The sequence below is a fragment of the Danio rerio genome, chromosome 16 (assembly GCF_052040795.2).
Source record: "Danio rerio strain M-AB ecotype USA chromosome 16, GRCz13ab, whole genome shotgun sequence".
Classification (NCBI taxonomy): Eukaryota; Metazoa; Chordata; class Actinopteri; order Cypriniformes; family Danionidae; genus Danio; species Danio rerio.
The window spans coordinates 40,940,734-40,967,308 of NC_141036.1; the positions used below are offsets into that span (position 1 = coordinate 40,940,734).

At 38.6% G+C, this 26,575-nt stretch overlaps 2 protein-coding genes across 12 annotated transcripts in view; one reads left to right on the forward strand and one right to left on the reverse strand.

Moving 5' to 3' along the window:
* LOC137487940 (serine/threonine-protein kinase pim-2) overlaps nt 1-26,575 on the reverse strand; it is a 74,529-nt gene that overhangs the window by 46,078 nt on the left and 1,876 nt on the right. For 2 of the 8 annotated variants that reach the window (XR_015511786.1, XR_015511785.1), the window contains exons 2-4: nt 25,625-25,671; nt 17,888-17,968; nt 5,480-7,392 (exon numbers count right to left, since the gene is read on the reverse strand). The gene's annotated coding sequence lies outside the window, so the exon portion shown is untranslated. Of the gene's footprint in view, nt 1-3,090; nt 7,393-17,887; nt 17,969-23,581; nt 24,801-25,273; nt 25,672-26,575 lie in introns of those variants that run through there. The other 6 variants (XR_015511782.1, XR_015511783.1, XR_015511784.1 and 3 more) reach the window with 6 other exon arrangements.
* On the forward strand, nt 3,558-15,700 carry LOC141375040 (uncharacterized). Of its 4 annotated transcripts, none has more exons than XR_015511733.1 (13): nt 3,558-3,659; nt 5,528-5,683; nt 6,048-6,191; nt 6,332-6,457; nt 6,956-7,099; nt 7,228-7,353; nt 7,917-8,242; nt 8,408-8,502; nt 8,635-8,685; nt 10,217-10,604; nt 11,347-11,511; nt 13,316-13,528; nt 15,132-15,700. XR_015511733.1 is itself a non-coding variant. In XM_087287430.1 (12 exons), the coding sequence occupies exons 1-12, from the start codon at nt 3,602-3,604 to the stop codon at nt 13,411-13,413; spliced, it is 1,896 nt and encodes a 631-aa protein (XP_087143556.1). In that variant the 5' UTR covers nt 3,558-3,601; the 3' UTR covers nt 13,414-15,700. The 4 variants fall into 4 exon arrangements, 1 of the variants encoding a protein (XP_087143556.1); XR_015511731.1 differs by having other exon boundaries at nt 7,917-8,261; nt 15,132-15,409; XR_015511732.1 differs by having other exon boundaries at nt 13,316-15,700.

The following is a 26,575-nucleotide window of genomic DNA, read 5'->3' on the forward strand; positions in this document are numbered from 1 at the left end:
GGCACAGACTCTGGTGCCCTACGCAAAGACAGTAGCTAACAGGTCATAATAATTTCGAAGAGGAATTTCAGATCAGATTTCTTTAATTACAACGTCATTTCTGTTGTGCAGTAATGTTAGCAGAGATCGAAGACCGATTGTTCATCTGTGGTGCAGACAAAAGAGGAAAGAGTCCCCTCTACAGCATTAACAGCGTAGGTCAGAATTACTTCAGGTGTGCAGTTTTGATTACAGGTTGTGAATCACATGTATTACTGTTGAACTGTTGATGTCACATGCACTAATTTACAGATATTCTTATTTACCTTTCGGGACCTTGAACATGACAGAAGAAGGTGAGGGAACAGACCCCGAAATGCAGACGAGCTAAAGGCCGATATCAAAGCAACTTGGGCTACAATAGTACCTCAACTTTGTCGAAGGCCGATCGCCTCCATATTGAGGACATAATACAGTACATTAACACATTTTTCAGAAGGCCAGCGTGTGTTTAAGAACTGTTTTATTGGTCAAATGAAATATGCTAATTTTGTGAAATACTGGATTTGAGTTTTTTCATGTTTATCCATAATCATTTAAATTGAAACAAAGGATTGAAATACTTCATTTTGTGTGTTGTGAACTAATAACACATAAGTTAAACTTTTTAAAACAAATTATTCCAATTTTTTTGGCACATACCTGTAGCCTGACCTGTCACCTAAAACGTTTTTGCCATGGCAAACCCTACCAGGAGCATCAGCCCCCAAAAACATAGCTGTAGGATCACTCAGGCAGTGTTTCAGACACAATTTTCTTATTGCTCCCTAATCTCAAAATCTGCAAGAGTAGAGTGATTTGACGCGACCGGCATTTTTAAAAGTAAAATCGAATAGGAAGAAAATGGGAAGAAATCCAGAAGTATTGCTTGGAGTTTCTAGGAACGTTGTGCACTTGGCTGTATATCTTATCAGGGAAGAGAACGTGACACAAATTTATCATTTCACTGCCTTCTGAGTGACCCAAAGGTCCGTTCTGAATGAACAGTGAAAATAAAAAGGGATGTCAGAGCTCATTTTCAGCTAAGTTAAGGAAAATGGGACTAGTTAGCTAACCTTTCCCAAACACATTTTAGATGTCATTTATCAAACTCGAGTTAATAAAACAGAAATGACTGGCCGTGAAGGTCATCAGTTCACCCACCGCTGTTTACTGAGTGCAAACACAGATGAGGGATCCACTTGATGACTCGAATGATCTTCGTGGCTGCTTCACGCTTCAGTGTTCGTGTGTCTGGGCCCTGTCATACACCCGGTTTAAGGTGTGATGCAACTGTTGTTTGCTAGTTTCAGCTGGACATTTTGACGTTTTGCAGCACGCTGTTTAAATAGCAAATACATTTGCGTACTGCTCTAAAAAAGGAGGTGTGCTGAGGCGCATTGTTGGCACTTTGCTATTTTGAGGAACTAAACTGTTCAATAGACCAGCTGAGAGGAGGTCTAAAGTCCAGCGCAGAGCGAGTCAGTTGTGCGTATTGCTTAAACATTGCTTAATACACACAGGATGTGCAGCAATTCGCAAATATCTTTACCAATATTATTTATTATATGCAGATTATATTTGTTTTATTAAAAACCAGCTTCGATTTGCCCACCTGTCAACTCACCGGGTTACATAGGCTGAAGCAGGCAAGCCCCCACAGTGTTTACCTGCTGCCATGAACTGAAGTCTAGGAGTTCTTGAGTGTGTTACTCTTAAAGAGACTCTGATGTTGTTTGATGCCTAATCTGCTTTTAATGGGTTACATTAAACTCACTGAATGATATTAAAGTGATGTTTACACACTATTTCTGCATTTTGAAATATCAGCAACAGCTTGAGGTTTGTGTTGTCAATGCAATGTTTACAGTTCTGGTCTTATACTTCTGGGTTTCTTCCCACTGCAGCCTCGCTTTGGTTCTTCAAAATGGTGACTGCGTGAAATAAGCGTATGGCAAAAATCGTATTAGCAGTGTGGTGCAAAATGTCTTTATTTATAGTGCCCTGACCTTTTAATAGCAGGGGAACTGCTATAGAATGTCTCGTACCATCACAACGGTCAAGTATGTTTGACATGCTTTTCTCTCTATTTGCCACTTGCTTTTCTTTTCTTTTGCTGCCTGCTGTTCATTCAATCAACAAATTGCAACCAGTCAAGCACCAAAATCAACTTTCACTTCAAGTTGAGTGAAACCCTCTTTCGCTTGTATGAAACGCGCACTGTCATTGGACAGAAAGAAAACCACAGCTGATTAAAGCGGGAGTTTGAAGATCAGCAAAGTGACTCAGATGACAGGGACTCATTAGCTTTAGCTGATTTCTGTTGTAGAATTTCTCATCTGGGTTATCACTGTCTGTAGAGAAACGTTTTGCAGTTGAGGGGTGACGTTACTGCTGTCTGAATGTCCATCATCATCAGTCAGTCAAGTAGTCTTTATACATTTCCCGAAGGCGATTTGGTTGCAGCATACACGCATGTCACACATAATACTCAAAGCACATAATACAATACAAAATTCTACCCTTAATTCAAAAACGTTACAGCTGAGGGGATGAATGAAAGTTTAAACTGATTTGTTTTACTAATAGGAGTTCTGTATCGATTACTTAAAGGGAGAAGATAAAACTCGTGGTGCATGAACAAACATGCATGGCCCGAGGGGTCCATTCTTCCTCCTCATCTTCCCTTAACTGCGCTATGGCACTTTAATTGCCGACTATTATTATGTTTATGACATTTTAACGACACTTTTTTTCTATTTTTCCCCCCTCTTTTGTTTTTGACACCTAAAAATACACAGACATTGTTGATAGTTCACCGGTTAGGAATTATTGTAAAAATACCCATAATCTATTTTAAGATGCCATTTAATGTCACTAATTAGATTCATTTAATCATTCAAATGTTCTGTGTTTGCATTGTAGTAGGTATGGATTGTATAGATGACATTACACGAATCTGACATGACTGTTCGGGATTGAATAATGCACCTTTTACACCTGTTGGGTCAAATCTGCATTTTCAACATAATTTATTTGTAACATAAAGAATGAATTATTAAGTAATTATGCTTAGTTTCAATCAAGAAAACCTTTATTTAATACAATTAGTAACATTTACAGTTGTATTCTTACTATAACATCTTGAATTTAGCGAACAGTTTCCAGCCAAAATGCATGCGAGCAACTCAATGAGCGCGGACATTTTGGAAAGGTCAAAAAAGCTCTTCCACTGCCTGCAGTGTCATTAAAATCCACAAGAGGGCAAAATACACGTATCAAAGTATATACAGCAGGCTTTCAATCAAACGAATGCTCAGGTTTATAATATACAGATCTTATAAACTTGTGTATTAAAGATAATACGCGCTGCTTTATAGGGTAAAGGTCACAGACCCTCGCGAAAGACGACTCGTTGCTTGGCAACAGCAGAACGCGTTCTAACGGTTGTAGAGGGTCTGCAGGCGCGCGCAAACTCAGCTTCAGTAATCTGCTGGAACAAGAAATGAAGGTTGATTGTAAAAGTTGTTCCGAGTCTCGGTCGATAAACACATCGAGCAAAACAGTTGAGCGATTTCAGAAGATGTCTACAAGACCTTTCGAGATTCTAGCGGAAATGGAAAGTTGTAAGACTTTGACGGGTAAGTCCAGACACTAAGAACACATGTGTTTCGTATTTGCCTGTTTTATATGTCAATTTTTGATACTAAAACTCTACTTTTACACTGTAAAATAACTTGTGTACTTATTTTGGATTAATAAATACAATCATACACTGCCGTAAGCCCGTCTGACAGTAGCTTTAACCCATTTGTGTGTACGTTCAGGTGTCTGTTATCCCGGCGCTGCTGTTTAGCCGAAATATGGCGATCATAACTCGATAACCTGACGGTACACAGAGGTGTTTTCAGAGCATAGTGAATATAAATGCAGATTCAGTGTTTTAGTGAACAACATCAGTCTATTTAATACAATAAACACCAGAGTAAAATGCAGATAACCTACTAACTCTTACTTGAGTCAGAGTCAAACTCTTCCTAACGAATATATAATGATATACAGGCGTGTAGCCAGCCTGGGGGGAAATAGGGCTTCTTTTTCTAAAAAAAAATGTGGACCTTTTTGTATTTATTCGCCTTATGTTTCTCTTAATAATGATATTATAATACTGCATTTTAGTGACATTTTAAGCACTGCTTTTAGCTGGATTAGCTTGATGGATGGTCATCATAATAGCACTTTAAGATACCAAAAAAAAACTGTTTGCTAAATATAAAGAATTAAGAAATATGAAAAAAAACTTATTTTAAAAATACAAATTATTATAACCTCCTGGGGCTGGAGTGTCCACATATGTGGACGGCACATTTAAGCTCTTAAGTGGCTATTTAAAATACTTTGAATGTTTTATATTTTCTTACAGGCATACATTGTCATCCTGCAACTGTTTTCAGCATATGAAATGTCCCAAACCCTATTCTGAACTTTCAGAAATGGGGGAAAAATTTGTTTTTACCCTCTGGTAGTCATGTTGCTATGTTATATATGCATTCAAAAACATTCAGGAAAGGGTTTTATGTAAATTCAGACCACGAGTCCACATATATGGACACCATGTTTCTCTAAAAGTACATCATATCAAAAGATGATACTTAGATTTTTATTCTACTTAGGTTCCAATAAGCCCAAATAGCAAATAGAAATAAAAAAATGCATGTAAAAATCATCTTGGCCCTTAAGAGGATATCATATATAATTTAAAAAAAAGAGTTAAAGTTTTAAATGAAAAAAATTGTGGTCTTTTGTCATTTAATGAGAAAATAAACTGGCAAGCACATTGAACTTTCCTCAGTCAGAATTCATCCTTCTAAAACAATAATATTAATAATGCAGAGCTTCACTTTTTGAAGGTTTATGGATAACAAAAATAGCCCAATTAGTATTAATATTACCTTGAACATGGGCCGCTTTTGGCTTCAAAACCTTCATAGTGTTTTTTTTCTTCTTCAAGAATAAGGTCCAAGATTCAGAATAAACGTTGGGCTACTTGTAGTGAAAGATGACTTCACTTTTGTCATATTGTATGTTGTCTTGCTGGATGAGGATGTTTGACTCATGAAAAATATTAGTTTGCATACTGATTAGCTGAAGTCACACTGATGTGACGTCAACAGATGATTCGGCTTTTTTCAACAGGTTATTTTCACAATTTATGATGGTGTAGGAGCCAAAATAGGACAAATGAGGTTATGTATAGGACAAATTCTGTTCTATCCCCTCCCCCCACACTCTGGCTACGGGCCTGAAATATGACAGAAGCATGAAATTATTTACAAACTTGCTGCTGTAAATCTGAGTGTTTGATATTTATAATCTGCACCGCTAAGAACTTCATTTGACTATTTAAAAGGGGATTTTTTCTCAATGTTAGGATTTTTTAATGAAATATTGACAATAAAAATCAAGATTGAGATTTAGAGTTTATTGTTCGTTGTGTTTTAATCCACAGTAGGAGGAAGAGGAGTGAAGAGGAAAGCGGAGGATGATTTTCACAGTATTTTAGGTGAAGGCAAACCATACGCTCTGCGGAAACGCATCAGAGTTGCAGAGCTGGAGAACACAAGAGACACAGAGATGAGCAGCTATCAAGAGAAAACCAGCTCAGGTGTGTCTCCATCAAAACTTGTACAGCTTCAGCACCATACATTTATCACCACTGAAGATTCTGAAACATGAAGCAGGGTGCAAAGTGTTTCACTCAGTTAGCTGCTAAATCCAGTGAGCATGCGGAGATTTTGGCCACTAGGCAACAATACAGTGTCTGGATCAAAGTGATTGATTTATCTATTATGGCCAAAATCAATACAATATTATATTATGATCATGCTCCATCAAGTTGAACACTTTCTACTGTAAACATGTCAGAACTCAGATGTTGATTTGAACTTAATTCGGGCACTTTAAAGGGGATTTTCTCAATCTTTATATTCTGAAGAGTGTATTGTTCATTGTGTTGTCATCCACATTAGGAGGAAGAGGAGTGAAGCGGAAAGCGGATGATGATTTTCACAGTGTTTTAGGTGAAGGTAAACCTTATGCACTGCGCAAACGCATCAAAGTTGCTGAGCTGGAGAACACAAGAGTGGACGCCGACACAGAGGCGTCCAGCTCAGGTCAGTCCACTCTTTATGACTGGAGAAATACTGGAAAACTGGAGCACTGCTGCCATTCGTTAAATCCCAGAGTAAAATAAATGCCAATTAATGAAATAATCGATTATTAATAATTCATTATTGACTGTAATCCACATCAGGAGGAAGAGGAGTGAAGAGGAAAGCGGATGATGATTTTCACAGTGTTTTAGGTGAAGGTAAACCTTATGCACTGCGGAAACGCATCAGAGCTGCTGAGACGTCCAGCGATGAGAACAGCAGCTCAGGTCAGTCTCCCGTTACAGAATCACACTTTTCTACAGTTTCATCACTTAAAATTCATAATACAGAGGCAAGCTGCAAAGTATTTTAATCAGTTAGCTGCTAAAGCAATGGCAGAAATACACGGTATGTGTGAAAATTATCCACTTTTATTTGTGCCAAAAAAATCATTCAAATAGGGCGACGCGGTGGTGCTGTGGGTAGCATGTTCTCCTCACAGATAGAAGGTCGCTGGTTTGAACCTCGGCTGGGTCAGTTGGTGTTTCTGTGTGGAGTTTGCATGTTCTCCCCATGTTGGCATGGGTTCCCCCACAGTCCAAACTATTTTCTACAATGTAGATTGTGTCAAAGCAGCTTAACATAGAAGTTGTAGTAAATTGAAACTGTGTCAGTCCAGTTTTCAGAGTTGAAAACAAACGTGAAAAAGCTTCATTACTGGCATAAAAAATAAATGATTCTTAAGATTAGGAGTGTATTGTTCATTGTGTTGTCATCCACATTAGGAGGAAGAGGAGTGAAGCGGAAAGCAGATGATGCTTTTCAGAGTGTTTCTGGTGGAGGTAAACCATCTGCCCACCGGAAACGCATCAGAGTTGCTGAGCTGGAGAAAACAAGTGTAGACGCCGACACAGAGGCGTCCAGCTCAGGTCAGTCCACTCTTAATGACTGGAAAACTGGAGCACTGCTGCCATTTGTTGAATCCCAGAGTAAAATAAATGGCAATATTGAAATAATCGATTATTAATAATTCATTATTGACTGTAATCCACATCAGGAGGAAGAGGAGTGAAGAGGAAAGCGGATGATGATTTGCAGAGTGATTCTGATGGAGTCAAACCATACGCTCTGCGGAAACGCATCAAAGCAGCAGAGACGTCCAGCGATGAGAACAGCCGCTCAGGTCAGTGTCCCGTCACTCTTCTACAGTTGCTGCTCTGTGCTGTCAAATAAAACACAAACATATTAAAACCTCGCTAAACAAACAGAGCAGAAATAGAGGATGTGTGACGTCATTAACATGAACACACACACTGGCTGTGTCTAAAATCACACGCTTCCATACTAAATAGTACATTAAGACAGTATGTGAGCCGAGTAGTATGTCTGACCTCACAGTATTTGACAAACAGCATGTGAGAAGTACCCGGATGACCTACTACTACTGGAGAGATTCTGAAGTGTGCATCCAGTGGACACTACACTGTCCCATAATGCACTGCGAGATCATTCATGAATCACTCCTCTAGTGGATTTTGGAGATTTTGATAATAAAAGTCTCACATAATGTGCCTTTAAACCTGTGAATGATGCAGTATTGTGCAAAGTATTTCTCAGTAGAGCTTCATGACAAAACATCTGGAAAGTAGTAGCACTGCTGCCATTTGAACAGATCCCCAAATACAATAAATGCCAATTAATGAAAGAACTGATCATTAATAATGCATTGTTGACTGGAATCCACAGAAGCTCCAAGAGCACTGAAGAGGAAGGCTGGATGTCTGGATCAGGACACAGTTGCTGCAAAACGAGTGAAAACAGCCCAGATCCAACATGGCGGCAGCAGCAAAACTGCAGCAGAAGACAGAAGTTCAGCTAAAGACAGCAGCTCAGCTAAAGACAGCAGCTCAGCTAAAGACAGCAGCTCAGCTAAAGACAGCAGCTCAGCTAAAGACAGCAGCTCAGCTGAAGACAGCAGCTCAGCTAAAGACAGCAGCTCAGCTAAAGACAGCAGCTCAGCTAAAGACAGCAGCTCAGCTAAAGACAGCAGCTCAGCTGAAGACAGCAGCTCAGCTGAAGACAGCAGCTCAGGTTCGTCTTCTGCCGTAATGTTTTCTGTCTAATCTGCAGGGTTTTGTTTTATTTTTCAGAGTTTTACAGAATTTTCTCATGATTAGATTGAGCAGAAGAGTAACAGGAGTGAGCAAATGTCATAAATGTGATGTGTTTTTCTCCAGGATCTTTACTTGACAGATATGTGCTTGGGAAGAAGCTGGGAGAGGGATACCATGGCACTGTCTATCTGGCTACACGGAAATCTGACGGCCAGAAGGTAACATTCAATTTTCCTTTGTGTGTGTGTGTGTGTGTGTGTGTGTGTGTGTGTGTGTGTGTGTGTGTGTGTGTGTGTGTGATCAGACATCTCTCTGGTTGAATAAGTTTTGACTTTATGCTTTTTTTGCAGGTTGCCATAAAAATTGTGACTAAAAAGCTTCTGGGAACGCGGTACCCGATGGTAAGTTTGCATACTCTACTGAAAATATCTGAAGAGAAGTGATGAACTCCAAGTTTAGTCATGTTTTCATGTTGTGTATTGAAAGGTACACGTGTAAACAACACGCTTTATGGAAAAGACTGAAACTGGACGTGTTTAGTCATTTCCAGAAATCCTGTTTTGACTGAATATTAAAGAGTTTCTGGACATTTCTAATATTGGGGGTTATCAGCTTTAGTAGATGAACTGTGGAGCACAACACCAGTCATAATGTCTGAAACTGATATTTGTGGATCGTCTGAAAGATCAATAAAGAAGCTTGTCAATAATGTTTGCTTTGTTAGAACAATATTTGATGAGAGATGCGGCTGTTTGACCATCTGGAAGGTGAAAAACATCTGAGTATTGAGAAAATCAGCTTTAAAGTGAATAACTTCAACTAAGTCCCGCATATTTCCATGTAAACTACATATGATAATAATACCACATCGATAAGAAATGCACAAACATATACTGAAACTAAATCTTTAATTAAAGTCAGAATTGAGAGTTTTCCTAAAAATAAAACCGCATGACAAAAGACTGGTGTAGTGGTCCAGGGGCACATGTAGTGTTGAGTTTGAGTTCATATGTGAACATAGCTCTGTTTCCATCCACCTGTTTCATGCACATTTAGGATTCCGTTGAACGATGCTTTCACTAAGCTTGCGTTTCTGCTCATACAAGTAAACAACTTGTTGTGTTTGTTGCGATGGGCATTGTCGCTGTCCACTTAGGAAATACAACCCGTTAGGTTCTCTCCGCCACTCCGCAAGCTTACGAGTTGTGTGTGCGCCTGAGTCTGTATTGTGAGCTGTGTGTGTGCGCTCAGCGCGAGCCTCTACTGAACGGGCGTGCTCAGCCGAGAACTGCGAAGGCTTTTATACTTGACGCACTCGCCGTTGTACTATTGGGCAGAAACATGAGCATTCCTAATGTCAGATTTCCTACTGTGCAGACTAATTTCGCAAATTAGAAAAGGTTGGTCAGTTAATTATTCTAATGTTAGTAATGTTTATTCAGCAATAATTCACCAGAACCGAAAGCAGAACCGTTAACGTCAGAGTTTTTCCTATACTTCGGTCTTTTATAATTTAGCACCGATACCAATAAAGTACAGAGTTCTGGTACCCATCTCAAGCCTCAGTCCTCCGTCAGTCTGTCATCACAGTGCTTCAGTATTCTTCTTCTTCTATTATTATTCCCTCCAGAACTGTCTTGAGCATCTGTCTCTAAAAGCCACCGCATTCACCGCGCTCATTGTGTTTAGTCTTGGTCTTCTGAGGCGAAACTCATTTCTCTGACTGATATTTGCCGCCAGTTTATAATTCAGTGATGATTTAGTTCTCTTGGACTCATTGATGGAAACGCTGCTTTATTCTTTTATATGATCTGCCAGTTTTGCACATTTAATCTGCATCTTTGGATGGAAACACAGCTATAGACACATAACAATGTCATTTATATATAAGACATTCACATCTAACCTTTTCCTGACTTGTTTTTTCTCTAGTGGACAAATACATCTACTATATATGTGATCCCAGAAGCACGTCATATGATGTTTCTCAAGGAACCTCCGCTCTGCCCGCACGTCATAGAGCTGTACGAGTACGCCGTGGAGGGAAGGAAACACTACCTGGTCATGGAGTACGCGTCCTCGTACATAACCTTGGGGAAGTTCATCAGGAAGAACAATGGCCGCTTGAGCGAGAGTGTTGCCCGGCAGCTGATCATGCAGCTCATTATTGCTGCACAGCGCTGCCTTGAACATGGCATACACCATGATGACATACATCTAGAAAACATCCTGGTCAATCCAAAGACCCTGCAGCTCAAGCTGATTGATTTTGGCTACAGTTTTTTTATTCCAAAAACCTACTGGAGATCCCCCTATCTGGGTGAGTTGGCTTTTTAGTGCTGCTTATTAAAGGGAAAGTTCACACAAAAATGAAGATAGTTTTAGTAATGAATAACTCTCATGTCGTCCTGAACCCCTGAGAGCCCTGAACACAAATGAAGATATTTTAGATGAAATCTGAGAGCTCCATAGACAGCAAGGGTCTATAAAAGGACCCAAAGCATCCTCAAAACAGACCGTATGCCTTCAGTGGATCAATCAGAGCATTATCAGACTCTGAGAATACTTTTAAATAAAGACTTCAGTGAACAGGTTCTCACCCTCAGTGTCAGTATATTGCGCACGTTCAGGACAGCTCTGAGGCTTTCACGCATGTTGCTCTCAGTTGCACTGCTGATGTATCATCTCGGATGCGCCTGTGCTTTCTTCAAATTAGAGGAGGTCATCAGCGGTGTACGCCACCGCACAGAGCTCTTCTGAGTGCGCGCAATATACTGACACTGAGGACAAGAAACTGTTCAATAAAGTCATGATTTCCAGTTGAACCACTGAAGGCATATATGGTTAGAGAGCTCTCGCGTTTCTTCTAAAACATCTTCATTTGTGTTCAGAAGCTGAATGAAAGTCTCAGGGGTTTAGGACGACATGAGGCTGAGTTATTAATAAGAGAATGACATTTTTGGGTGAACTGACCCTTCATCTGTAACCTCCTGTGCATGTATGCTGATGTCAGGAGGGCAAACATATTGTGAATTACTAACATGAAAATCTCTCTTTTGCAGGAGTAACGAGATACCGTAAAAAGGAGGGGGAACACTTCACATATCTTTTTTGTGCTATCCATTCGTATGTCAGTGATGTTGTACGAGTGCTGTCACATATGGTCAATGGATATCGCTGTTTCTCCAGATATGGACGTCCACGATGTCACCCCAGTTTGTCAGCAGGTGAGAAAACAACACTACACAGTGACAGAAGCTCTCAGTGAATGCTCTCACTTTAATATCGAGTGACATCAGAATTAGTTTTATTGCCAAAAAAAATCTATCCATCTATTAAATTAATCAATCTATTAAAGAAACGTTGACTAGAATTCTGCATTATAGGCTTAAATTATAGAGAGAGATAACAGATGAACCGAGACTGCATCAGATCATGAGGTAGATCAGTGTTGATCTTTCTTTCGAGCTGTCAATGCGGAAATGAACAAAACAACAGGCCTAATAGAACATATTATAAGATTAAAATATGGAAAATTTATCAGATGGTAACTTTTCCTACTGGATAAACTGCTCTCGGTAATATTTCAGCATGTTTTTACTTTCATATTAGACATGAAACGCACATTTGCCGGTAGGAATGACATCTCATCCTGCTCATCATTCTTCGTTAAACCGAATGTATGGCTATTACACAATCATAAGACACTGTGATATAGCGTGGTTCGTTAGCTTGTTGGATCGCTTTGTTTTCTCACTACAATCGATCCACTCAATCGAACAGAGAACACCTCATTCAGGCAATCTTGGACCGATTGATTAGGCGCGGTTCCGAGTGCGATTGCTGGATTCACTTATGCCAAACAAACCGCACAAACGAGGGAAACGAGACAGATTCCGTAACAAACGTTTATGTGTGAAAGCACCCTAAGATTGTACTTGCATGCACTTGACAGACGGTCACAGCCAAACTTTTATGACAAGGCAGCACTGGCTTGATCGGCCAGTAACCATTCTGTTCACTGGCCCGAGCGTATCGCAGGCTGGCTCCAGGCCATTGCAGGCCATTGGGCAGTCCTTATTGTCAAGCCCTGAACTGTGTAAATAATTATTGATAAAATGCTTATATTAGCCGCTGTTTGTTTACCTTCAAGCTCCGCTTAAGTTGCGTGATGTGTGCATGTAAAGCAGCTGGTGAGCGCCAGCACACATATTATGTACATCTCAACATACAAAAGTGTTCCTCTATATGTTTTCATCAAAGTTGTTCACAATACTCGTCCATCCACAGAATTTGTAATGTCGTCAAATGTGTAAACACGAAGCTGCTGTTCGTGCTTCTGCTTTGGATGTCTCTGGGACAAAGCAGCTGCATGAATGCTAAAGCTTTAAATAAATGTGAAGCCATCAACAAAAGCCCGACCGCTTCTCTGTGTACAAACACAAGCGCTGCCGTTTAGAGCTTATTTCCGGTGAATGATGTCAGAATTTACCGGTATTTTGGAATTGATGTGTGAATATTCTTTATGGGAAAAATTCCAGAACATCTTTGCCTTTGTCAACAGTGTTTTTCTTTTTTATTTACCGGCAAAGTCGTTCCAGTAATTTTCTGGATATTTACTGGTATTACTGTGTGAAAGGGGCTTAAGACAAGTTAAAGTACTATTGCAGCAGATTTGACTGAATCTCTGACTCTGTCATGTATTTGATATTATAGCTCATAGTAACATGTGTTAGCTACCTCATCCATTTCTGACCGTATTTGCGACTTGGTTGATCCCCGTTGGCTCCAGATAAAGCACACATCCAATGAAAGCTTCAGCGATGGTTACCGAGTTGCTATGGTTAAGGCTAATATTTGCGTGTGGCGCATTCATCTAGAACTGATTATGACTGACTGAAACTGGATTTAATGATTTCATTCCAGCCAATCAGAATCAAGAATTTCACCAGAACACTGAATAAATCTCTGTGCTGTATCATCATCAAGAGCATCCATGACTAACATAATCTCTTTTTAATATTTCCACAGATTGCCGGGATCTGTTTAAGTGGGTGATCGGTTTCCGTCCTGAAACTGGACCTGTTTTAGAGGAGATTTTGGAGCACAAGTGGTTCAGCATGACGTAGAGGCCATCATCAGCAGGAAACGGTTTCATTCTTCCATGTTTGATGTTTGTCATTTGTTGTTTTCCGCTTCTGCTTCCCAAATGCTGCACTTCCTCCTGCGAGGGTTGTAGTCTGAGTTGCATGTAAATGAGGGCCGGTTGAAGCATCCCTATTGGTCCACCAGCTCTAGACCGACAGCTCCTCCTCCAGCCAATCAGGTGAGGAAGGAAGCTGATGTCAGTCTAATGGCGGCCGATGCGCACAGGCGACGACGGAGATTGAGTGTTAGCGCTAATCCTCAGCTGGGGTAGAATGTGTCTGCGGCAGGACAGCATTAATAGTTGAAATAAGGAAAGCAGGTTGATTGACGTTTAGACAGGACGTCGTGTTTTATATGAACTGGGTTAGCACCGACTGTAGAGTAAATAGTCATATTAAGGGAAATAGTCACAGATGAATCAATCAAACTGCTGGATTTATTAGCATACTGGTGTGCTTTATTTCTCTAGCTGTAGGAGTAATAGTGAAAGATAAAGTCTGCATATCATTACTGTAGTGCGTCAATACTTTATAAAGACAGGAAGCCTAGATTAGACAGTGCTCGTAGCTCTAACGGGACTTTAGGCAGGTTTAAGTGAGATAAGCGCATATAACAGGGGCGTCGCGGGCCGGTTTTGAAGGCGTTTTCTCTTTAACAGAGATAGGCTAGGGTGGTGTAGATGGCGCTGACGGGGCAGGATTATATGGGCCGATACGCTAGATATAAGAGCCTCCTGCCACAGACAGATTTTAGCCCAGCTGTGGATTTGTCAGATCTGATGAGGATTATTTCTAGTGCTGCTGCTCACACCTTTCTGCTTTCTTCTTCTTCTCACTTGTTCTCCAAGCGAGCGCTGGATTTCTGCAAATGAGCTTTAACATAAACCAGTAGCTGAAGGGGTTTAATGGAGACATTTTGAACAGCAGGGTTTGCTAAATAACAGCGCTTTAGTCAAGACTGGGACATTTAGAGATTAGTTACGGACACAAGTGTAGTTTAGAGTATGACTTTAATAGATGTTTATTGATATTAATCAGCTTATTATTGATGATGTTTAGTTTATTTCTGCTCGTGTTCTTTAGATTATGTGCTGGAAATCCTGTGCTTGTTTGGAGAAAATCTTTGGTCCTCATTGATGAAACATCAGTAAATATTGGAGGAAGTTAGTGATAGTTAAAGGTTTGATAGTTAAACGTGTTCATTAATGAAGGATAATCAGTCAGGGTTAGGGTTTAGGGTTAGACATACTCAACATAGAGGAGTAATCATCTTTACTAATGAGGACAGACCTCACCTCTTTCTTTCTGTTTTCTTTCTTTCTTTCTTTCCCAGTTCCCTCTAAACACCTGATTTTTTGTTTTTAGAGTTAGGTTATGGTTAGGATGTTTGTTAGGGTTATGGTTGGGTTAGGGTTATGGTTGGGTTAGGTTTTGGTTAGGGTTGGTTTATGGTTGGGTTATGGGTTAATTATTTTTTGCTTTATGTTTAGTTTTAGTCTCTCCTCTTTCTTCTTCTCTGTCACTGTTGTGTGATCACTGCAGATTGTTATTTAAGAGCGATTGGTAATTATTATACACTTCTCTGTCCTCGCCTGTGCGTATCGACCATCATTAGAGTGACGTCAGCTTTTCTCCTCGCCTGATTGGCTGGAGAAGGAAGCTGTCAATCTAGAGCTAATGGGCCAATGGGGAGGCTTCAGCCGGCCCTCATTTGCATGCAGCTCTGACTGCGACACTCGCAGGAGGAAGTGCACAATGTGGAAAGCAGAAGCGGAAAACAGCATCATGTCAAAAAACAATGGAAGTATGAATTCCTGATGATCTGATTTGGTCACTGACCACATGTGTGCTGCTCTTCTATCATTTCTGTGAAATTGAGACTGTACGCAGAGCGGCCTGCGAACCCCATGGAGTGTGTTGAAGCTGTTTTCTGCTGATCAAACTGTAAACTATTGTCTTCAATAAACTGTATCTCTGACTCCTGCTCTTTGTTCATCACACCGGCTCCTTGCATTAACACAAGTCAAATCCTTCACCGTATGATACGGCATGTTTATTGTACATATCGCTGTCAATTTCACATTATGCTGTTTTTTTTTTTGTTTTTTGTTTTATTTAGTATGCTGTTGTATTTGCACTGTTTGTGTTTTGCACTGTCATTTTATTTGCACTATCTGTATTTTGTACAGTCTGGAGCCAGCACCTAAGCTTTCCACTCATCATAGCACACTGCTGCTGATGATGTGACAATAAAAGTGATTTGATTTGATTTGGACTGTAATGCTCTCAAAACATGCCTGAACTACTTTATCTGTGTGTTGATCTGACAATAAGTGTGAACACAACACAAAACAACACAGAGAAGATCTGTTTTACAGACTGCAGACTTAGTTTAGCCTTTATAGAACAATATTGATGCGTCATGTAACGTTTAACCTATCAAAGGCTTTAAGTCCAAGCGGAATCTGACATAAGTGAAGTCATCTTTCACCACTGACCTGTACTGTTGTTAAATAGAGAAAACATTTCACAAGTAACTTTTAGAAGTCTTGGACCTTATTCTAGAAAGAAAAAAAATGAACGATAGAAAAAAGTGTGAAGCAGCAAAAGTGGCCCATATTAAAGTTAATTATAATAATTTGGCTATTGTTGTTATTCATGCATTTTCAAATGTACAATATTTTACAAAAGCTCGGTCCTGGAGGGCCGGTGTCCTGGAGAGTTTATCTCCAACTTGCTTCAACAAACTTGCCAGGAAGTTTCTAGTATATCTAGTAAGAGCTTAATTAGCTGTTCAGGTGTGTCTGAATAGGGTTGGAGCTAAACTCTTCTGGACACTGGCCCTCCAGGGCCGAGTTTGGACACCCCTGCTCTACTTTATTCATTCATTTATTTTATTTTCGAGATTTGTTGATCTGGGTCGCCGCAGTGGAATGAACCCCCAACTTATCAAGCACGTTTTACGCGGCAGATGCCCTCCCAGCTGCAACCCATCACTGGAAAGCACCCATATACTCTCATTCACACTCGTACACTATGGACAATTTTAGCTTACCCAATTCAGCTGTACCACATGTCTTGCCTCAAGACGGTCGCCGGTTTGAGCCTCGGGTGGGTCAGATGGCGTTTCTGTGTGGAGTTTGCATGTTCTCCCTGTGTTCGAGTGGGTTTCCTCCAAGTGCTCTGGTTTCCCCCACAAGTCCAAACACATGCGGTACAGGTGAATTTGGTAAGCTAAATTGGCCGTAGTGTATTAGTGTGATGGGTGTTTCCCAGTGATGGGTTGCACCTGGAAGGTTAATAAAGGGACTAAGCTGAAAAGAAAATAAATAAATGATGTTTTAATTATTCAATATTCAAATGGCCAAATTCTGCAATGTTATCTGGATGCAGCCTTTATGATGCAAGCTGAGATTGCATCAATCAGCGATGCAATGTCAGACACAGTGAGTGCACTAAATGGAGTGAGTGACGTCACAGTGACGGGTGGGGTTAGGTGAGCACATTAAATAGCATTGGATGCAGCTCAGATTGCACAGCACCAGGTCTGCATCCAGACCCCTCTCAAACTCTGACTGAGGAAAGTTGAATGTGCTGCTCAGGATATTTGCCTAATAAATGACATTAGGCCAATAATTTAAAACTTTAACAGATCTTTTTTTGCTAATGACATAAAATGTATTAAATTTGTATTTTAAAAATCTTTTCTTTTTTATTTATATTTCGTTATTTAAATCTTTTGGAAATATTTTTACACATCAAAGAGTGTGGTATAACGACCATCCGACAAGCTAATCCAGCAATAAACAGTGCTGAAAATGTCTCAAAATGCAGTATTTAAGCCTAATAAATAAATAGAAAATGAGGCGAATAACTGCAAAAAGGTTCACTTTTTTGGGAAAAGCAACCACCTCTTTCACCAGGCTGGCTACGGGCCTGACTAAAGTAACTTACTACAACATATATGAAATATTCTCTAACTTGCCTATAATAACTTAGATTCAACAATATGTGTCTTTCTTCTTTGGATAAAAATATTTAATACTAATTTTAAAAAGAGGAAAAATCAAGCGAATATTTGCATATTTTTGCAATAGTTTGCTTGAATTTAATTGTATTATCTTTTCATTGTCTAAATGTTCAGTGACTAAAATATTATTGTAACATATATCTGTTTAATAAATCTATTTTCTTAAAATGCACCTAATTACACAGCCAATATACACTGAGAAATGGAGGAACATACTCATTTTCAGATGGATGGGTAAAATGGAGGCTCTTCAAAAGTATGTGGTGACATAACCAATTTCTAATATGGGTTTCTAGAAACAAGTGATGTAACAACTTCCCTCTTGACATAAATCATCACCGATTTGCCAAAGAGCATAGAATCTAATATAACATATTTAACCATAGATTCTGTGCTCTTAACCTGTGTTAATTAAAAAGTGCTTACCTGTTGTCGAGATGGAGATTGGTGACCGGAAGTTCCAAAGGTGGAAGAAAGATGTGCATCTTTGAGTAAGCAGACATTTCACTGTCAGTAGACAAGAGAAGTGTGTCAATAATCGCAGAAATGTCCTCTTGGAGTATCAAATCACTGCTTTGTTCGCTAGATTTATCCAATATTCCGTTATTGGCCGCCGTTGAGACTCTCGCGAGTACTCGGCTCTGAACAGCTACCGTCACCGAGGATCATCGTGATTATTCCGGTCAAGAAGTGAGAGAAAAACACGTCCCAGATAAGGTAAAACCAAACGTTATTATACGACATCCAACAGTATGAACTTATTTAAAGAAACCGTACTTTTGAGTGTGTAACGCAAGCTTTAGGACAAACTACCGTTATTCCTCTTTAACGGACCGTTATGTTGCCTAGTTACGAGACCTGTCAATCATCTTCTCACGTCATCCTCGGCAGCGGGATAATTTTTCATTCAGAAATTAATGGCCAAACACATCTTTAATAAAGTTTACATTGTTGTTCCTGATAAAATATAACGTGGAAAATGTTGTTTAAATAGTTTTCCAGTATTCAAATCTTTACTGACGCTTTTCTACTACACTCTTATCCGCTTGTTAAGTGTGACGTCACGCGGAGCGGCTTCCGGGTCCATTTTTTAAGTTTTTTTTTTACAGCATCAATGTTGTAATGTAATTAAAATACATTCAGTTAAATAAACGTTGGCATTCATTAGTTGCTCAAGCGTAAAACGAGATAAAAAGTCGTTTACTCGCACGCGCCCGTCAGAATCGGCTGGCTAGCGCAGAAGCTCCATTGTATATACTGGGGTAAAATAAACGCTCATAAATGGCGGGAAAATGTCATTTAATGCAGTGCTTCTTTTACAATCTGGGACCCACTTTATATCGGATATCACTCTGCAAGAAAACAAACCTTAAACGCGCCGGGTTTTGCATTGGCATACAGTTACAGCAGCTGAGTTATCGCTAGTTATCACTATTAAGCATAACATCAGCTATATCAGTGCTGCAGAGCTGTAAAAGAGAAAGACTGACTGCGTCTGTTTACACAGATTTCAATAAAAGACAGCTTTTTTAATGTTCAAGTGTTCATACTTTCCTGAAAACATATTTTAAATTGTGATTTACCACCACTGACATGCTATTGGGCCTGTGATCACTGTGGTCTAGGCCAGGGGTCTTCAAACTGGGGGCCGCGGTCCCCTGGGGGGCCACCAGATGGCGCTAGGGGGGCCGCAAAAATTTTAGATAAGGGGTAATCAATGGGCCCACATGGTTGAATTTTGTGTCCCGCATCATCCTGAAGGTTAATATATTTTTTTATAATAATTTGAGCTCAAAAGTACTGCAAAAATTAAGCTTTATGCTTATGTCATTTAAATGCAGTTGACACTTTCGTGAAACAGGAAAAAAAGCACAGCGGCCCGCCTCTGCGCACGGGGACTTTTATTGAATAAGCGCTTCTGGCCGGGCACTTCCTGTTATTTTTGGCGCTTGTCTGCTGCACCTGACAGCGTTTACCTTTCACTTACGCTTACCTCTTTTACGCTAAACAACTAAATGAATGCTCAGGTCTATTTACTGACAATATTTCAGTTAAAATACATGATCAATAAGAACATTATCGGAGGCTGAAAGCACTACCCTGTTTATGGCTTGCGTTCCTAAGTAATCGATCAGCTGGGTGCTGCGGAGCAAGCGCCTCTCTGCGCAGGCTTCACTCATGGGGAACAAATATCATTTTAAAGACACGGCACAACATTGCACCTCGTCCACAGTGCCACAGGCTTTACACTTTGCATTGTACAAATATCAGACGGTCCTCTTTGCAGCATGGCAAACAAACATATTAAAATTGTAAAGCAAAAAGTGCTGCAATAACAATGAATGGAGCTGTCATCACATCAGCGAGTTCTAAGAGTTTCACTCCTGTTACACTAATGACAGCTGGATGAGCTCTGCAGTGAACCTCTTACTCACATTGGTTCATAACTGGATGATTAAAAAAAAACTAAATTGTATACACCCTGAATAAAACCACTATAGCCTATAAAAATTATAATGTATCTGTTTGTGTTATGTTATAGGGCTAATTAATTATTAAATATTAAAATGTATTAGTGATCTCTGTATTTAATGGAGCTCAACATATCTGATCAAATTTTAATACTCTGAATATAAATGCATTTTTTTCAAGCTGTTCCACTTTTTCCCATATTCATTTGAGTAATTTAAATGTAATGTTCAGTATTATTATTAATAGAACAAACTGGTATGAACATTTTAAAGTCAGCAAAGCTTCTAAAATTAAGCAAAGTAAAACTTGTGGCTCTTTGAACTTGAATACCCAATTCTAGATTGCATTTAGGAAATTATTTTTTATCAGTGTAAGTCAGGATTGTCGACCTGAGTAAATTATGATGTGCACAAATAAAAGGAATAAAAATAAACAAAACACACTGAACCACTACAGCCTCCATTGTAGTATTGCTGGTTACAACAGTACAGTTAACTGTTAACAGGCTGATGAATGACAAAACTCTTTACACCTTCAAAGCTTTAAATCTTTAGATACATTTAGACTCTCAGCTGTAAGGGTAAATACAGAAGAGTCTAGCTGTGCATAGGCAGAAAAAAAGCATAAAAATGGCATAAAAAAACTGTAAAGTGACGACTCGTACACAAAATATGGCTTGATGGAATCCAGTGAGAGCAGACCACAATGAACACTGCGCATGAAGATTTGATCAATAGACTGAAGCACTGAAACCATGTCAACTCAACTAACATCTTACAAAAATTAATCCAGATAGTGAATAATATACATTTATTGAATAATATATAATAATATAAATGTATTGAATAATACAATTTTAGAAAATTAAGTACAGTTGTTAATTTGAAGGGGTGGCGTGATATTTATTTTTTGGGGGTCCCCGAAAGAATTCGCCCTACACAAAGGGGCCCTCAGCTGAAAAAGTTTGAAAACCCCTGGTCTAGGCCCCCAAGCGATCTAGCCCCCAAGCAGTATGCGTCCCTTATTTTTTTTTCTATCAAAAGTGGTAACCCTAGGTTATCTATTGGTTATGTTTAAGGTTATGTCTAGTTTATGTATTTGGTTATGTTAAGAGTATGTTCAGGCTTTCATATATTGGTTCTGTTCAGGTTATGTAAGTTATGTTTAGGTTGCACAGAAATAACAATTAGAATATTAAGCTCATTCTAAGTGATTTTCAATGGAGAAATGAGGCAGTCAATTAATTTTCTTCCAGTCAGAATAGAAAGCAGCATATTTAATTATATAATTCTGGTGTTTTTTAATATTATTTTGCTTTGTAATTTATTTTTTGCATAAAAAAAGACAGCTCTGCAGTGTTTTCTATCATGTCATGTGGATTTTTTTGCACTGTTGTGTTTATTTGTCTGAACAGAAGGACAGTGTGGATGTTCAGACGAGCAAAAAACTTGAGGATGAGGAAGCGTTTGGAGAGGAAATGGGTTAAAATGTGAGCGTGAGTCAGACGTTCCCTGAGCACATGCTGAACTTTGCATTTAACTTAAGATGCTGAGCTGAATAATACAAAAATACATTAAAGTGCTCAGTTTTTATGATCAACAATAGATTACTGGGCTTGCAATGCAGAGGCCGTGGCTTCAGTTCTGTACTGATGAAATTTAAATGTAAAATCATTAATTCATTCATTCATTCATTCATTTTCTTTTCGGCTTAGTCCCTTTAATATTCCGGGGTCGCCACAGCGGAATGAACCGTCAACTTATTCAGCATATGTTTTACACAGCGGATGCCCTTCCAGCTTCAACCCATCACTTGGAAACACTTATTTACACACTTATTCACACACACACACACACACACACACACACACACTACGGACAATTTAACTAACTCAATTCACCTATAGAGTACCTGGAGGAAACCCACGGCAACGAGGGGAGAACATGCAAAGTCCACACAGAAATCCCCACTGACCCAAACGAGGCTAGAACCAGCGACCTTCTTGTTCTGAGGCGATTGTGCTACCCACTGTGCCACTGTGATGCCCATTTAATATGATATTTTATATAATGATACATTATTAATATAATAAATATTAGCTTATAATAAACAATTTAGCCTACCCAATTCACCTATTCCGTATGTTTTTTTGGACTTGTGGGGGAAACTAGAGGAACCAGAGGAAACCCACGCCAACACAGAGAGAACATGCTAACTCCACTCAGAAATGCCAACTGACCCAGCAGGGGCTTGAACCAGCGACCTTCTTGCAGTCAAGCGATTGTGCTGCCCATGTAAAATTATGTTAACAAAAATCTAAATTTAAACAAAAATTTAGATGCATTAGAAAACATGTTAAAAGTGTCAAATATATCTTTAGATCCTTTATTGAAAAACATCTATCAACCCAATATAGACTTCCTTGTTTTTTGTGCATAATTCTGTGGAAACCTTGAAAGAAAACATTACGAGGTACAGTAGCAAGAAAAAATACTGATAATTGAAAAGAAAACAATCAATCAAACAAACAATCAAAAAAGATCCTGTTTTGTGTGAATAAGTGTGTGGAAACCTCCAGGAAGACTTTAATTTGAACTTTAAACTTTAATTTAGGCACTGCTGTTTTGTTTGTAACTCTAATAAAACATTTACATTATTTTCTCATTGTAGACGTGCAAATTTCAGAATTTTTTCCCTTCACAGTGAAGAATGCTTAATCATTTTATCAGCTCAGAAAACAGCAATACTACATGATTATTCATTCATTCATTTTCTTTTTGGCTTAGCGCCTTTATTAATCAGGGGTTGCCACAGCGGAATGAACCGCCAACTTATCTAGCATATGTTTTACGCAGCGGATTCCCTTCCAGCTGCAACCCATCTCTGGGGAACACACATACACTCTCATTCACACTTGTATAAGGACAATTTTAGAGAGGGGTCTGGATGCAGACCTGGTGCAGTGCAATCTGAGCTGCATCCAATGCTTTTAATTGGCTCACCTAACCTCACCCTTTACCCTACCCCTCACAGTGACATCACTAGTTCCATTTGAGTGCATTGTGTCTGACGTTGCATCACTGAGTGATTCAATCTCAGCTCGCATCATAAAGGCTGCATCCAGATACTATTGCAATTTTAGCTTTCCCAATTCACCTGTACCTGGAAACCGGAACACCCGGAGGGAACCCACGGCAACACGGGGAGAACATGCAAACTCCACACAGAAATGCCAACTGACCCAGCCGAGGCTCGAACCAGCGACCTTCTTGCTGTGAGGCGACAGCACTACTTACTGCGCCACCGTGACGCCTCAAGATTATTCAAACATTAATAAACAAATTTAAGATCAGTAAAATCAGTGCAACTATCAGAAGGTCATGCATGTAAAACAGAGCAATGATGTCATCAAATAAGCTAAAAATCCATAGTTATAATTGCTTGTTTTTATATGGAAACTATACGCATACGTATATGTAATGCAGCATGACAGATGGAAAATTATCATTGCGTGCATGTGTGGTTTAGCAGATAGACATGATGAAACATCATATAACAACTCTAAAATATATATACAGTTGTGATCAGAATTATTCAACTTTTAATATTAATAATTACAATTATTATTTGATTTTTTTTCATTTTTTTAAATATTTCCCAAATAATGTTTAACAGAGCAAGGAAATTTTCACCGTATATCTGATAATATTTGTTCTTCTGGAGAAAGTCTTATTTGTTTTATTTCGGCGAGAATAAAAGCAGTTTTTAATTTTTAAAAAAACATTTTAAGGTCAATATTATTAGCCCCTTTAAGCTATATTTGTTTTCGATAGTCTACAGAACAAACCCTCGTTATACAATAACTTGCCTAATTACCCTAACCTGCCTAGTTAACCCTAATTACCCTAGAGAAGCCTTTAAATGTCACTTTAAGCTGTATAGAAGAGTCTTGAAGAATATCTAGTCTAATATTATTTACTGTCATCATGACAAAGAGAAAATAGATCAGTTATTAGAGATGAGTTATTACAATTATTATGATTAGAAATGTTGATAAATATTTGCTCTCCGAATTTTGAAACTTGGGAAAAATAAACCAGGGGACTTATAATTCAGGTGGGTTAATAATTCTGATTGCAACTGTATATGTATTTATTCAATTACAAAGTATTCTTTAAAAAAAGGAAGACAAAGTGCATCCCACTTTACGTAACATAACTGTGCATTGTAAATAAAGATGCATTTTCTTCAGAAAAAAATAATAATATTTACACAGATGATTTTTTAGAGTTAAGCAACGGTTACAGGTTATGATGACGGAATTTTGAGTTTTGGTGAACTGTCCCTTTAACTGCACTGTATATATGAATATACAGTATATTACAGTAACCGTCTATATAAAAATATGCATTTACAGTGCAGCCTTTCACAATTAGCGAATCGCGATGTTACAGGATTTACTGTGAGTTTTAAAAAAGTCATGGTAAGCAATTATGCTTTTAATGATAATGATATTTAAAAAGATATTACTAACCATCAGAAAATGTACCATGGTTTACCCTGATTATGACAACACTACTCAAAGCTGAAAGCCTGTAAGCTGTCACAAAAGGAGACGGGAGATGTTCATTCATTCATTCATTTTCTTTTCGGCTTAGTGCATTAATTAATCAGGGATCCCCACTGCGGAATGAACTGCCAACTATTCCAGCAAATGTTTTACGCAGCGGATGCTCTTCCAGCTGCAACCCATCATTGGTAAACGCCCATACATACTCATTCTCACACACACAAACACACACACACACACACACACACACACACTACAGCCAATTTAATTCATCAACTCCCTATACACACTAACACACTGATCATCATCAACAATAATAATAATACACACATATACTGCAGAGAAACACACACACACAAACACACACACACACACACACACACACACACACACACACACAGATCATCATCAACAATAATAATAATACACACATATACTGCAGAGAAACACACACACACACACACACACACACACACACTGATCATCATCAACAATAATACACACATATACTGCAGAGAAACACACACACACACACACACTGATCATCATCAACAATAATAATAATACACACATATACAGCAGAGAAATACACACACACACACACACACAAACACACTCTCTCACACACACACACACACACACACACACACTGATCATCATCATCAACAATAATAATAATACACACATATACAGCAGAGAAACACACACACACACACAAACACACTCTCTCTCACACACACACACACACACACACACACACACACACACACACTGATCATCATCAACAATAATAATAATACACACATATACTGCAGAGAAACACACACACACACACACTGATTATCATCAACAATGATACACACACAGAAACTGCGGAGAAAGACACACTAAACAATAATAATAATACACACAATCACAGAAACAAACACACACACACACACACACACACACACACACACTCACAGCAGAGTAAAAAACACACAAACACACACACACTCACAGCAGAGAAACACACACACAGACACACAGACACACACACAAACACTGCACAGAAACACAAACACTGGTCAACATCAACAACAGCTAATAACCAGTAAATGAGTGGTTTTTTGCACTCTTACCGAGACGTTGGCGAGGCAGGTCTCACAGGAAGTCAGAGTGTTGCATGCTGGGGTTAAAAATAAAGTATATGAAGAGAAGAGACAAAACACAAACAATAAAAACACTCTGACAATAAAGAGATCTGTGTGTTCAGAAACATGTTTTGATGTTCTGAAAACAAATGTATTTAATACTAAAGCCAGGAAGAAAATTTATATTCAAATGTTTTTGTTTCTGTGTTTATTTTTAAATCTTCTGCATTATTAAACTACTCCAAAGTATTTTAATGTTTATAAGATCTTCACATAAATGCTAAAACACTTCAATGTTATTTATTTTGGTAAATGGCTTTTAATTTTGGATTTCTGTGTTATTTTAGTTTAGTCAAGTTTATTTGTTTCGAATTTATAGTATTATTTTTATATGTCTACATAGTTTTTATGCTTCTTATTTTAATTTTGTTAATGCATCAAGTTAAACTAAATTAAAATTCCTTGGCAATAAAGCAAGTTAAAGGTTTATATATTGATATACACTTTTCAGTTAATGTTTAATTTATTTCAAGTAACAAAATGGTTTCAGTTTACTTTAATAACCCTGATGCTCACAATACATAAAACATTAAGAAAGAGACACAAACACGCATTCAGTGAACGGTATGCGCTGCATAAAACATATGCTGGATAAGTTGGTGATTCATTCCACTCTGGCGACCCCTGATTAATGAAGAGACTGGGCCAAAAAGAAAATGAATGCTTTATAATATTATTTGTGTGCACATACATTAGATCAGACAGTAATGAAGCTAAAACTAGAGCTAATCTGACAAAAAAACTAAAGATGTAAACATTTCTAAAGATGTTTGATGACTACAAAAATATTTTAATAAATAATAAATCGGTTTTGTTCAAATGCACAAAAATATAAGACCTATATTCACTGAGAAATGGATAAAAATATTCATTTTCAAA

Excerpts from the sequence above, each read along its gene's own strand:
- LOC141375040 (XM_087287430.1), top strand. The coding sequence starts at position 3,602 with ATGTCTACAAGACCTTTCGAGATTCTAGCGGAAATGGAAAGTTGTAAG. Across the intron at positions 5,684-6,047 it reads TCAAGAGAAAACCAGCTCAG|GAGGAAGAGGAGTGAAGCGG; the intron begins GTGTGTCTCCAT and ends CATCCACATTAG. Across the intron at positions 11,512-13,315 it reads TCACCCCAGTTTGTCAGCAG|ATTGCCGGGATCTGTTTAAG; the intron begins GTGAGAAAACAA and ends ATATTTCCACAG.